At 34.2% G+C, this 14,037-nt stretch overlaps 3 protein-coding genes across 5 annotated transcripts in view; 1 reads left to right on the plus strand and 2 right to left on the minus strand.

Annotated features, from left to right (window-relative positions):
- Pde1c (Phosphodiesterase 1c) overlaps nucleotides 1-14,037 on the minus strand; it is a 143,751-nt gene that overhangs the window by 61,897 nt on the left and 67,817 nt on the right. The window lies entirely within an intron of this gene.
- The window catches only part of LOC142227396 (maltase 2-like), a 77,408-nt gene that overhangs the window by 22,557 nt on the left and 40,814 nt on the right, over nucleotides 1-14,037 (plus strand). The window lies entirely within an intron of this gene.
- Nucleotides 6,049-6,463, minus strand: LOC142227400 (serine protease inhibitor Kazal-type 1-like). Its single transcript, XM_075297938.1, has one exon. It carries the CDS (start codon nucleotides 6,363-6,365, stop codon nucleotides 6,147-6,149), a length of 219 nt encoding a protein of 72 aa, XP_075154053.1. The 5' UTR covers nucleotides 6,366-6,463; the 3' UTR covers nucleotides 6,049-6,146.

The following is a 14,037-nucleotide window of genomic DNA, read 5'->3' on the forward strand; positions in this document are numbered from 1 at the left end:
ACACATAGTGTAGTATTATTATATCTAAAGATCCAAAGAGTTTGGTTTCCTAAGTTCAGTTACATCCGTAAATTGTCCATTTCATTCATTACACTACTATAAACTATTTGAAGTAATTTCAGTCAATTTTCCATATTTTTCCTCAATATAAAATGCAATCCTCGTAATATTGAATCAACGTAGAAATTTGTTAACACAACGATTGGTTTCGTTGTATTAACGTAAATTTTCTAAGCTTTAACGACTGTCAACAAACACCAATCGTTAATAACAAGTTGGCTGATAAGTCCCCGGTCTGACACATAGATGGCGTCGCTAGTATTAAATGCATATTATTTTTATATAGTACCAACCTTCAAATGATTCGTGTCAAAATTTGACGTCTGTAAGTCAATTAGTTTGTGAGATAGAGCGTCTTTTGTGAAGCAAATTTTGTTATTGTGAAGAAATGGAAAAAAAGGAATTTGGTGTTTTGATAAAATACTGTTTTCTGAAGGGAAAAAATACGGTGGAAGTAAAAACTTGGCTTGATAATGAGTTTCCGGACTCTGTCCCAGGGAAATCAACAATAATTGATTGGTATACAAAATTCAAACGTGGTGAAATGAGCACGGAGGACGGTGAACGCCCGAAAGAGGTGGTTACCGACGAAATCACCAAAAAAATCCACAAAATGATTTTGAATGACCGTAAAATGAAGTAGATCGAGATAGCAGAGGCCTTAAAGATATCAAAGGAACGTGTTGGTCATCTCATTCATCAATATGTGGAAGCTCTGTGCAAAATGGGTGCCGCGCGAGCTCACATTTGACCAAAAACAACAACGTGTTGATGATTCTGAACGGTGTTTGCAGCTGTTAACTCGTAATACTCCCGAGTTTTTCCGTCGATATGTGACAATGGATGAAACATGGCTCCATCACTTCACTCCTGGGTCCAATCGACAGTCGGCTGAGTGGACAGCGACCGGTGAACCGTCTCCGAAGCGTGGAAAGACTCAAAAGTCCGCTGGCAAAGTAATGGCCTCTGTTTTTTGGGATGCGCATGGAATAATTTTTATCGATTATCTTGAGAAGGGAAAAACCATCAACAGTGACTATTATATGGCGTTATTGGAGCGTTTGAAGTTCGAAATCGCGGCAAAATGGGCCCATATGAAGAAGAAAAAAGTGTTGTTCCACCAAGACAACGCACCGTGCCACAAGTCATTGAGAACGCAAAGGCAAAAATTCATGAATTTGGCTTCGAATTGCTTCCCCACCCACCGTATTCTCCAGATCTGGCCCCCAGCGACTTTTTCTTGTTCTCAGACCTAAAAAGGATGCTCGCAGGGAAAAAATTTGGCTGCAATGAAGAGGTGATCGCCGAAACTGAGGCCTATTTTGAGGCAAAACCGAAGGAGTACTACCAAAATGTTATCAAAAAATTGGAAGGTCGCTGTAATCGTTGTATCGCTCTTGAAGGGAACTATGTTGAATAACAAAAACGAATTTTGACAAAAAATGTGTTTTTCTTTGTTAGACCGGGGACTTATAAGCCAACCTGTTAATACGATTCGTTTTAATTTTAGTGTTAGTACTTTAGTATTTTGTACGATTTAAATACATATGTGGGATATACATTTGAGCAGATCGTTATCAGATATTCAAGGACATTTACCAAAATGAAAAATGTACCAAGGGACGAATATCATACCATAGATTTGAATTGTTGGACAGAGAAAATTTCATCAAAATTGAGCCAACAAAAATGTTTATATACCGAAACATTTTCATTACAACAATGAAAATATTCGTTAATAGTACGAAACGTTTCGTTAATTGGCAAAAAATTATATATCGTTATAATAAAGAAGGTAAAACCATCAATGTATGTATACACTTAAAAAAAATGTACTTGGTTCCAAAGACATTGAGCTTCCCTTTAGGATTTTCTTATTGATTCCAGCCAAAAATGGGGCTTCTTTAAAATAAAAACATTTTTTAGTGACCTAATTTTAAATTTAGGATACTGGCTTAGGATACAGGTTAGATTAGGTGGCAGCCCGATGTATCAGGCTCACTTAGACTATTCAGTCCATTGTGATACCACATTGGTGAACTTCTCTCTTATCACTGAGTGCTGCCCGATTCCATGTTAAGCTCAATGACAAGGGACATCCTTTTTACAGCCGAGTCCGAAAGGCATTAAAGTGAAACCACTTGGAGAAGCTTTGAAATGTCACCAGCATTACTGAGGTGGGATAATCCACCGCTGAAAAACTTTTTGGTGTTCGGTCGAAGCAGGAATCGAACCCACGACCTTGTGTATGCAAGGCGGGCATGCTAACCATTGCACCACGGTGGCTCCCTTAGGATACAAATTTAATTTATCAAATTTTCATTCTCTTTGCGCGGTATATTTCTAAAGCTATTCACATACAAACAAATGCCACTTTAAAAATCCATATTACAACGGAATGCTTTCATAATTAAAAAACAAGTAAGGAAAGTCTAAAGTCGGGCGGGGCCGACTATATTATACCCTGCACCACTTTGTAGATTTAAATTTTCGATACCATATCACATCCGTCAAATGTGTTGGGGGCTATATATAAAGGTTTGTCCCGAATACATACATTTAAATATCACTCGATTTGGACAGAATTTGATAGACTTTTACAAAATCTATAGACTCAAAATTTAAGTTGGCTAATGCACTAGGGTGGAACACAATCGACTCAGAATTTAATTCTAAGCCGATCCGTATACTAAAAGGTTGGTCTATGATTACTCCTTCTTGGCGTTACATACAAATGCACAAACTTATTATACCCTGTACCACAGTAGTGGTGAAGGGTATAAATATGGGAAACATTTAAATCTGAAGCAATTTTAATGAAACTTCGCAAAAGTTTATTTATGATCTATCGCTCGATATATACACGCTCACAAAAAATCGCTTCTGTAACATATACTCCCAAACATAATTTGCTTCAAGCATATACATTTTTGGGTATTGCCCAAACATTTATATGTTTGATCTCTTAAAATATATAATATGTTTGAAAGCATATTAGTCTAAACAATATATGTTTGGGTACTCTAAGTTCCAAACATTTTGTATTTTTGCATCCAAATTCAATAATGTTGTCTTCCAAAAAACAATATGTTATTATGTGAACATATAATATGTTTGGAAGCATTTTGCACCCAAAAATATTATATGCTTAAAAAAAATTCTCCCAAACAATATTGTGCTCAAAATTTTATTTATTTATTTATTTATTTACAATCATAACGAATTATGAAAATAAACAGGTAATATAGGTGCTAACAACATAGGTTTTCGACCTGAATGCTCAAAATTTTGTTTCTGCCCAATTGTATATTCCCCCACATCTTTCTCACTTCCACCAAATTTTTTAGTTCTTAGCACCTTTTTCTGTAATACAAACATTGTAGAAGAAATTATTCAATTGTATGATTTTTTTTTATTTTAATTTTACCTTTTGCCGGACGGGGATTCGAACAGCGGACCACACAGTTTGTAAGGATCAAAGAAGTAGCTGATCAATTGCCCAAGGAAAAATAAAATGTTAATTTTGTAATAACAAGCAACAACCACCAACTTAATTCAATATCGCTCCCTGTTAAATAGCGCTCCAAGCTACTAAACACATATATGTTTATAGGCTATTTCTAAATTAATATATGTTTGCATCCAAGCATATTATATTTACAAACATTTTATGTCCCAAACATAATATGTTCTAACATATTAACATATATGTCCCAAACATGTTATGCTAGTTTATGAACATTATATGCTTGCACTCAAAAATATTGTGTTTAAAAATTTGTGTTCCAAACATATAATGTTTATAGCCAAACATATGAAAAACAGCCTTTTTCATCCGTGTATGTATTAGAAGTTTAGGAAAATTAGAGTCATTTTTACAACTTTTCGACTAAGCAGTGGCGATTTTACAAGCAAAATGTTGGTATTTTGACCATTTTTGTCGAAATCAGAGCATATGGGAGCTATATGTAAATCTGAACCGATTTCAACCAAATTTGGCACGCATAGCAACAATGCTAATTCTACTCCCTGTGCAGAATTTCAACTAAATCGGAGTTAAAAATTGGCCTCTGTGGTCATATGAGTGTAAATCGGGCGAAAGCTATATATGGGAGATATATCTAAATCTGAACCGATTTCAACCAAATTTGGCACGCATAGCTACAATGCTAATTCTACTCCCTGTGCAAAATTTCAACTAAATCGGAGCAAAAAATTGGCCTCTGTGGTCATATGAGTGTAAATCGGGCGAAAGCTATATATCGGAGCTATATCTAAATCTGAACCGATTTCAACCAAATTTGGCACGCATAGCAACAATGCTAATTCTACTCCCTGTGCAAAATTTCAACCAAATTGGGGGAAAACTCTGGCTTCTGGGACCGTATTAGTCCATATCGGGCCAAAGATATATATGGGAGCATTATCTAAATCTGAACCGATTTCAATAAAATTTGGCACACTTGACTATACTACTAATTGTTCTTCTTGTGCAAAATTTTAAGCAAATTAGGGTTAAACTCTGGCTTCTGGGGCCATCTAAGTCCATATCGAGCGAAATATATATATGGGAGCTATATCTAAATCTGAACCGATTTCTTCCAAAATCAATAGGGATCTATTCTGAGCCAAAACACATACTTATGCCAAATTTGAAGTCGATTGGACTAAAACTGCGACCTAGACTTTGATTACAAAAATGTGTTCACGGACAGACGGACATCGCTATATCGACTCAGGAGCCCACCCTGAGCATTTTTGCCAAAGACACCATGTGTCTATCTCGTCTCCTTCTGGGTGTTGCAAACATATGCACTAACTTATAATACCCTGTTCCACAGCGTGGCGCAGGGTATAAAAAATAGTTGATCAATGCATATCAAAAAAAAAAACAAAAAAAATTTAAACCAAAGTTGCTAAATCCCCAATATAAGTCTTAGCCTATATTTGAAGCGTTTCAAATAAAGATTCAATATATCAGTTAATTTAAGGACGATTTTTTTAATCAAAAATGTATTTATTTACTTTAAGGAAAATTTGCCTTAGTTCAAAGACATGTAACTTTAACGAAGAGGTGCAAATTTATAAAATTTGTGTCCTAAATTTAATGAAAAGAAAAAATCACTTTTAAAAACATTTAGAGAAATTTCATGTTAGGCATTAACATGAAATTTCTCTAAATGTTTTTAAAAGTGATTTTTTTTATTCGAATTATAAAATAAATCATTTGATTAACTTTAGACTTGTCATAATAAAAATGACTAATAGAAATAATTATATTAACGTTATAAGCTTTCTTTACTAAGATACACAAATTATGCGGGAGGAACATTTATACATGTGCGACATTGTATGTTACGCATAAATTGCGAGTTCTAAAAAATGTATAAATTAATTTGGCTTATTTTATATATTAATGTTTGCGGATTTAAGTATCATTATGTTGGTATATATGCTTTCACTTTTAGTCGCTTTATTGTCTCAGAAATATTAAGCCAATTTAACTTGAATTACAAAGTTGTACACAAAAGGTGATTAACAAAAGCAAAGAGCTTCAATTTTGTTGAACTTTTTAAGATGTTTACTAAGATCATTAAATTCGTTAAAAAAGATGTCATTCCTTATTAGAGTATAAAATGCTGGTCAAATGGAATTTTTTGGCTATTCAAGTAACTAAACAAGTATACATTTTTATATTTGTTCTTATTTTCAAATCGTCCTTTATTGTGAATCATCATTAAATGTAGATAATAATATCTTTATCAATCCGAATTCAGTGTTTTCCATGATTATATGTTATTAATATAAATGTTAAGGTTTTCATTTTTCTTGTTTTATGTTAATTTGAGGGCAATAAATAAAATTATACCCCTATATTCATAAAATTTAAGCTTACTATTACCACGCAAATTCCTTCGATAAACTGTCAGTAAGTTATTATGAATGTGGGCAATAGTGAGTACTTTACTTTCATTCATTGAGAACACATTTTTGCTATTAATTACAAATTCGTCATTTATTTTGTAAAATTTAAAATAGATTCATCACAATCACACAATTCTCAGCTTCATATGCGATGTGTTCATTTAACATGGACCAGCACGAGCCATATCCAAACTGCGGCCTCTGCGTTCTTCCTCGCGTTTGGAGCACGTAAATTCACAACGATTTGAATAGGTCACCGAATTTGTGCCACATACGGGATCATAGTTGCGAGGGCATGGACACAATTCTCCACTCGTTGGTTGTGTGTTGAAAGTGAATATCACCAACACTAAGGCACAGATGAAGTACCAGAATTTCATTTTGATCCAATTGATTGGTTTTTAGTTTTACTTCAATGTCTTCAACGATTGAAATATACAAGTTGACTGATTCGACTAGCTAATGTACGGGCTAGGCTATATCACCATTGGTAAGATAGTGTTCTTGACGTTCATTAACCGATATCTAGCCATCGAAACCGAATTGTGTATTGCGCTGCACTCATGTAGAAGTCTATCTTATCTTCTGATTATAAAAATATACCATATGGGATCATTCATCGACTAGAGAGGGTTGAATTTCAATTTGGTTTTCCTATTTGCAATTGAGTGGTCTTCGTGGATGGGTAGAGGCATTATGTTCCCCACTTTTTGTGGTTTGTTTTGTTTGATAACCTTCACAATGTGGAGGGGATTTTTTTAGGCAATGGTTGGCGACTTTCTTTGTCATCACCTGTCTATCTGCCACTTCAATGCATGGATTGGACACTTGAGTTTCTGCATTTAATTTAAAAATAAAACGAAAAAGCAAACCCAATTTCCATACTTTGCTTGATAATATGTGTGGAAATAAACCGCGAAATTCTTTTGAAATGATAATGAAGCAATGTTGTTGTTTTTTATGATTATTGTTATGTTTGTTGTTGTGTCTGACTTTGACTTAATGAATGTGACGAAGTTTGAGGACAACATAGAGAAAGGTATACCCCAGTATTGTATGTGGATATAGAACACGCCACCCTGTATTGGTATCATTAGTGAGAAGCTTTTCACATTAAGTTGTTTTGTTCTTTTTTTTTGTAACAACTACATCCACAGCTTGTTATCAATTTTGTTATTTTTGAGTTGTTATGTACGTCTTTCTCTCTCGTTCTCGTTCTCCAAATGGAATTCAGGGAGTCCCAAACAGTTCCCCCACATAGCTTTAGCATTTATATGGAAATTTATCATGAAAACCACAGTGTTGCATTGGGTTGAATGTGAAGAAGAAGCGCTGCTTCGTTTAAGCGTCACAAAAAATTTATTGACAGTTTATCAAAAGTATGTATGTGGAAACAGTATGAACTGAAATTTTCGTTTTGTAATAGGCTTGTTTTCTTTTAGGACTGGCTAGCCAACTAAACACGGAACATGTCCAAAAATGTACAACTCTATCATCAGCTGTTTAAAAACAATCACAGTAAGCTTGAATACTGTAAACAGCTGATGACTGTGTTGCACATTTTGGGACATGTTGTGTATTTTCTTGACCATCCAGTGCTAAAAGAAAACAAGCCTATTACAAAACGAACATTTCAGTTCATATCGTATGATAATTAATTCAAAAGGGAAACAAAATCAAGAGACGTATGCCAACGTCGCTTGATTTTGTTTACGTTTGTTGTTTATTCTGCCTACCATCATAAACCTAAAGCTCTAATCATTTGAGGGAATTTTTGAACGTCTCCGTAAATTGTTTCAATTCGTATTTACTTTGACCACTTAACATGCAAAGACTAATAATATTCAAGCCTTTTATGGAACATTGGTACGTGATAAGCCTTTAGGTTTGGCAAACGCAAGGCAAAATGTTATTTATTATTATATTTTGTATTATGTAGAGTTTTTTTAATGACCCTGTAACGAAAGTACTTGATTTGTTTATGGATTTGCATAAAAGTAAACGTAAAAAACGCCACAGAAAGAAATTTGTAAATAGGTTGGAACTTCGTTTGCATCAATTTATCTGGGATTATATTGAATCATTTCCTCTCGAGCAATATGATTTGTTAGTCATACAAAAACAGAAACAGCTTTTTTAAATTGGGATTTATTGCATACGAATACCATTCACTACTAATTATCTGAACATTGCCGTTTTGTTTACCAAACAATTAACGTTAAACAACGAAATCGGGCACTCGAAGTTACTTCAAAGTGAACATCAAGAGAAGTATTGTGAATTCTACTCTCCAGAAGAAAAGTTAACAATGTTATCAACCCCGTGTTTTAGCGTAATTTAAGCGTTTTAATGTTATTCAAATTATATGTATGGTCGCGTACTTACTCGAGAAAAAGAAATGGCTTTCATAAAATTCAAAAAGTCTTCTGCAAAAGGTTTGGTTACTACCAAAGAGTCAGACCACGAAAATTAAGCTGATACAAAATCTAACTTTCTTTGCACATGAAAAACATCTAGCACAAATGTACAGGGATGTAAGATAAGGTTTTCTACTCGGGAAAATGATACTGTAAGTTCTTGTGTCTTTTGTGTACTTGCCTCTGTGTCATCCGAGAGATGGCTGCGGGAATTTCCGAGAATTTTACCATAATTTTTTGTTTACTTAAGAATACGATTTAAACATAGCAAAGTTATATAACTACACTGAAATAATATTGTCGTAAGCGTAAAGAATTCTAGTCATTAAAATACGAGTGCGACTTTTGCTTAGCATAGAAGGCGCATTTATTCTTCTACTAGATTATGGAGATTAAAAATCCAAAAATTAAAATTTGTTTCCCGATATCAAGTCACTGTTGTTGGTAGAATTCTACCAAAAATGGTGGATTGTGTACTGTTTGGTAGATTGGTAAAATTCATGATGTTTTGGTAGATTTTGCAAAATATTCCTGTCCAACTAAGTGGTACTTCACAAATTTTGTATGGAAATAAATTTTGTCCAAATTTTTGTAGAAATAAAATAGTGCATAGAAATGACATTTTAACAAAATTTTTTTATAGGACTGAAATTTTGACAAATTTTTTTATAGGACTGAAATTTTGACAAAATTTTCTTTAGAAATAAAATTTTGACAAAATTTTCTATAGAAATAAAATTTTTGACAAATTTTTCTATAGAAATACAATTTTTGACAAAATTTTCTATAGAAATAAAATTTTGGCAAAATTTTCTGTAGAAATAAAATTTGGCTAACTTTTCTATAGAAATAACATTTTGGCAAAATTATCTATCAGTAGTTGGCCCTGTAAATGACACTTTTCTAAAAATTAGAATTTGCTCAATATTAAAATTGGACACTCTGAAAACGGAAACCTCTCAAATGTGGACAGTTGTCTCGGTACGATTGCTATATTAACGCAATAAAATTAACATCTCATATCTGGACTCTTACTCCTACTTCGGATATAATAAATGCAAAAAATCTACTTTTACTCATCAGAAATATTAAAGCCGTTAATGTATATTTGTCTCATTGACAACATTGTCCACACTTGATAAATAAGTATTCACACAACTAAGAGTATTCCAATTGAAAGAGTAAAAAAAACAAATACAATTAAAATACAAAAATGTTCTCGAACTACTCAGCGGCGTAGTTCATGTGCTTGGAAGGCCTTTTTCCAGGCCTGTCTAGGCATTACAGAGGCCTGCTTAGGACATTACACCTTCCTTTCCATTTCACATGGGTTGAGATTGGAGGGCAAGTCCTTCTTTGTAGCTTACATAAAAGGGCGTTCACCAGCCCTCTAAACAGAAGGAGTTCTACAGGGGTGTATATAAGAATTCCTACATAATTACTGAAAATAAAACCATACCTTCGCTCCTTCTTATTACAGGCATGTTGCAGCGCTACGTCAAGAAGGTGTTCTGTAGTACAGGGCGGTCTTCCCTATACGTTCTCAAAAGAATGACTTTATCATTACTATTGTTATTGTTTTAATTCAGATTTATTGTTACAATAAGAAGTTTCGAGTTCAAAGATAGATAAATAAATAGATAATTAATATTGTCCAAAAATGAAATTTTTGGACATTATCTTTAAACGTTTACTTGAGATTTAAATTTAAATTAAACACTAGTTCTGTAACAACTTATTGAATTGTGAATTATATATCTGAATTCGTGAGAAGGAAAAATGAAACTTGGTAACTAGAACTATTGTGAATTATCTATCAAAATAATCGAAATGTCAAAAATAAGAAATATTTGTAAAATTGAAACATAAGTTACCAAACACTAAAATGTTGAGTAGAACGGTCACTTACATCGCTATTGGTGAGGATCACTTAAAAATAAAAATATACAACTTGAACTACCTTAACAATTGGGTTGGTTTTTTTTTGATTTCCCTTTGAATAACTCTGCACATTACGATTGGGATATTGGAGCCCTTATTGGGATTGCTTCGCTATTGGTTTCCTCTCTTCCCCTTTGTGCGATCTTAAACCTTCAACCATTTTCGCTACTACACCCACCACGGTGCTATTGTTAAAATCAGCCGCCAGCTGAATTATTCATGGTCCTTACGAAAGTGAAGAAGCAGTGACGTTGGAAAAAATTTGGAACTCACCACTGGAACTCCAATCATGAGGTAAAAAACAACTGAAAATGATAGATACCATTAGTCTAACTCGGAAGCGGTAAGTGATGGCCACTCGCGGGTGATTATTTATTAGTATGAAAAGGAGAACAGAAACTCCAAAATTCAAATTTTAACTCATAAAAACCGCAAAATTTCGCACCGTAAAAATAAGCAAGTGTTGTCTAAAATTGTGCCTAGTGTCAAAGTAAATTAACAACTTTTATGCGAGGGAAGAAGGGCATTTATTGTCAGAAAGTGCTTTGAGGAAATAGAAAAAAAAAAGTCCTGAAGTGACTCGGGTTACGTAAATCACAAAACGAATTTAAGGAACAATCTGAAGATTTGTGTGAGAACATTTGAATCAACGCATTTTGAGTTATAATGCAAAAAACTTCGACAATTTGCTAGTGGGATTATATTTACGCTTCATATGGGAATTTTCTAGTTGGATTACAGTTACGCAAATTAGGTGTTTAAACTCGATGAAAAAAGTGAGTACATAACCCGTATTGTTATTTAAAAATCACATTTTTTTTCTTATAACGGTAACCCAGAAGACAAGATTTTTTTTTGTATTTCGTCAAGAAAGTACCGCTATAAAATTTAAAGTGCGGTGTGAGTAAGGTAAATACCGATAATTCACATTGCTCGAGTGCAAAGGAGAGAAAAAATTTTGTATGTTCATAGGCTTGAAGAGTAATAACGACAAATAGTGCAAGACAACTGTCAGAAATATATAACGAGTTTTCGTTAGTTCTTTATGTGCCTCGCTCTAAATCTAAGGTCAATATCTGAGTATCTGTGCATCACTGGAATGAAATGATAATGCCTACATGTAGAGTTAAGCACAATTTCCAATATATTCCAAGAAGAGAAGGTATTGAAATGAGACAATAAAATCTCAACTAAACAACTGAAGGAAGAATGATCAATATTTAGTCAAATGGAGGAAAAAGGAAAAGAAAGTCATACAGTCCATTGCTACATCCATTTTTTATGAAGTGGAAAACTAATTTAAATTATTATTGATCGAGACGACTGTCATAAAATTTCACTTCAAATGATTTTACCGCACGATGATGTTACATCGAATTATTGCCCCCTCTACCAATTCTTGTTTAGATGAATAACCCCGCAAAATTAGGTTTATTATAATTATTTCATTTAATTGGAATTTACCGCGTTATGACCCAAGTCAATTTATTGCTATTGATCCCTTTATAAGATTTCGGTTAAATGAATAACACCGCAAACCTAGTTGGTTAATTTAATTAATATGTGCTTAAGGAAGGAAGTAGACACAAATTGCGTTTCGATATGATGTCGTGATCGGAAATTTATTTATATGGGATACACCGCAGACCAATTAAAATTGGTTTAATACAAATTTCCATTTACATGAATATGACTGCATAAACAACTCGCATCGATTTTATAACAATTCATTTAAGTTATTTACACCGCAACGTAAAGTCAAATTACAGCTTCTATATGGAAGGAGCGTTCAATTAATTGAACTACGCCGACGAACTGAGCATTTTTTATACACCTTTTTTTGTTAATATACAACCTTTGGTATAAAATCATTGGAATTAATTTTACATACAGTAGTTTAGTGTAGCCTTGCCTTTAACCTGTAGTTAACAGCATCGGAGAAATTGTGTTAAACTGCATCCTTATCGAGTGTACAGGCGAATAATAACCACCTGATTAGTCGCTATTATAACGAGAACTCATTGGCGGCATTACATCCATATGGGAATTATTGTTTCGCTTAAGTTTTGCTACTGGCTTGGAAAGAGAATAATAATTTCCACGTCATTTACCTCATTACCTTTGTTTTGGTTTACAATTTTATCGCGTTTCATTAAAACCCCAATTTATTGCTACCGACTTCATCCTATTTTTATTACCATTTCTCCGCATAATTATCTGTCGTGAACTGAGAGCGAGGAGAGGATTCTCACCTCGGTTGGCTTATCGTTGCTTTGTTTTGATTCAAATTTATTGAGTTTTATTTAAATCCAAAATTCACAACAACCCAGTTTATTGGGTTGGTTATTGCTTTTAATACACATTTCGTTCTTCAGCTCAGTAGTCTGATAATTTTGGGTCATAGTTGATACATTCGATTGCAGTACACGGGAGCCTTGTGACCTTGGCTTAAATATTGGGTTTAGGAAACCGTATTAGCGTGTTCATAGACGTAAAGATTTGGTTCTTGATTTTTGCATTGCATTGATTCTGATCAATTTCAATGTCGGATCCACCTGAGAAGCAGAGTATTTCGGGTTTATCCGAAGGTATTTGCTCGTCACCACTACATCAAAAATTTCTTTTCGATTGCGAACATTTACAAAATTTCTGTACGAACTTTGAAGATGGGGAAATAACGGACCAGACAGATGCTATTCTTGGGGTAAAACTTGAAGATCTTGAGCATAAGTGGGATAAATTGAATCAATCTTTCGAGAAATTAGTTTTATCTCCTGAAGCGAGAGATTCCAGGGAATTTAAAGCAGCCGCTCTGGTCAACTATAACGTATCTTCTGAGGCCTACTATACCGTCCGTTCGACCATATTGGAGTTTCTTGGCTCGAGCAGATTGGCTCAGAACCAAAATGTCACGATACGAAGACCATCGCCTTCCTTAAATGGCCAAAATCTTCAAAATTTTAACGGCTTTAGCCCTCAAAGTAGCGAAATTGCTATAAAGGTGCCTCCATGCGATACGGAGGTCTTTAAGGGAGGGTATGAAGAATGGCCGTCATTCCGTGACATGTTCACGGCGGTCTATATCAACCATCCCAAGCTCACCAGTGCTCAGAAACTCTATCATCTTAGAAATAAGACGAGAGATAGTGCGGGGGCAATTGTCAAGAGATACCCATTATGCGATGAAAACTTTGACATAGCGTGGGCCGCTCTTAGGAGCAGATATGAAAATAAAAGGGTACTGGTAGACAACCAGCTCAAAACTTTGTTTAATATAAATGTGGCAAAGATCGAAAATAGTGACACGCTTCAAAGAATTCAATGTACAGTCAATGATTGCTTGGCTACACTTAAATCTCTTGATGCGAGCACTGAAGGTTGGGATCCCATTTTAATATATCTCATATCGACGAAATTGCCAGATGAGACTTTGTCCTTTTGGGAACAGTCACTAAAGTGTCATAGGGAATTACCGAAGTGGTCTCAAATGAACGAATTTTTATGTAATCGCTATGAGATTGTAGAAAGGCTTTCGAGTATCAAATCGACAAGAGAGCGACACAGTGGGTCACACTCCTCGAACTCAAAAATCCAAACATATCATTCCCAAGAAAAGCTTGATAAAGAATGTAAAATCTGCAATGAAAACCACAGTCTTAGAATTTGCCCTGCTTTTCGTAAATTAAATGTTCAA

This window comes from Haematobia irritans, chromosome 2, assembly GCF_050003625.1.
Source record: "Haematobia irritans isolate KBUSLIRL chromosome 2, ASM5000362v1, whole genome shotgun sequence".
NCBI classification, from domain to species: Eukaryota; Metazoa; Arthropoda; class Insecta; order Diptera; family Muscidae; genus Haematobia; species Haematobia irritans.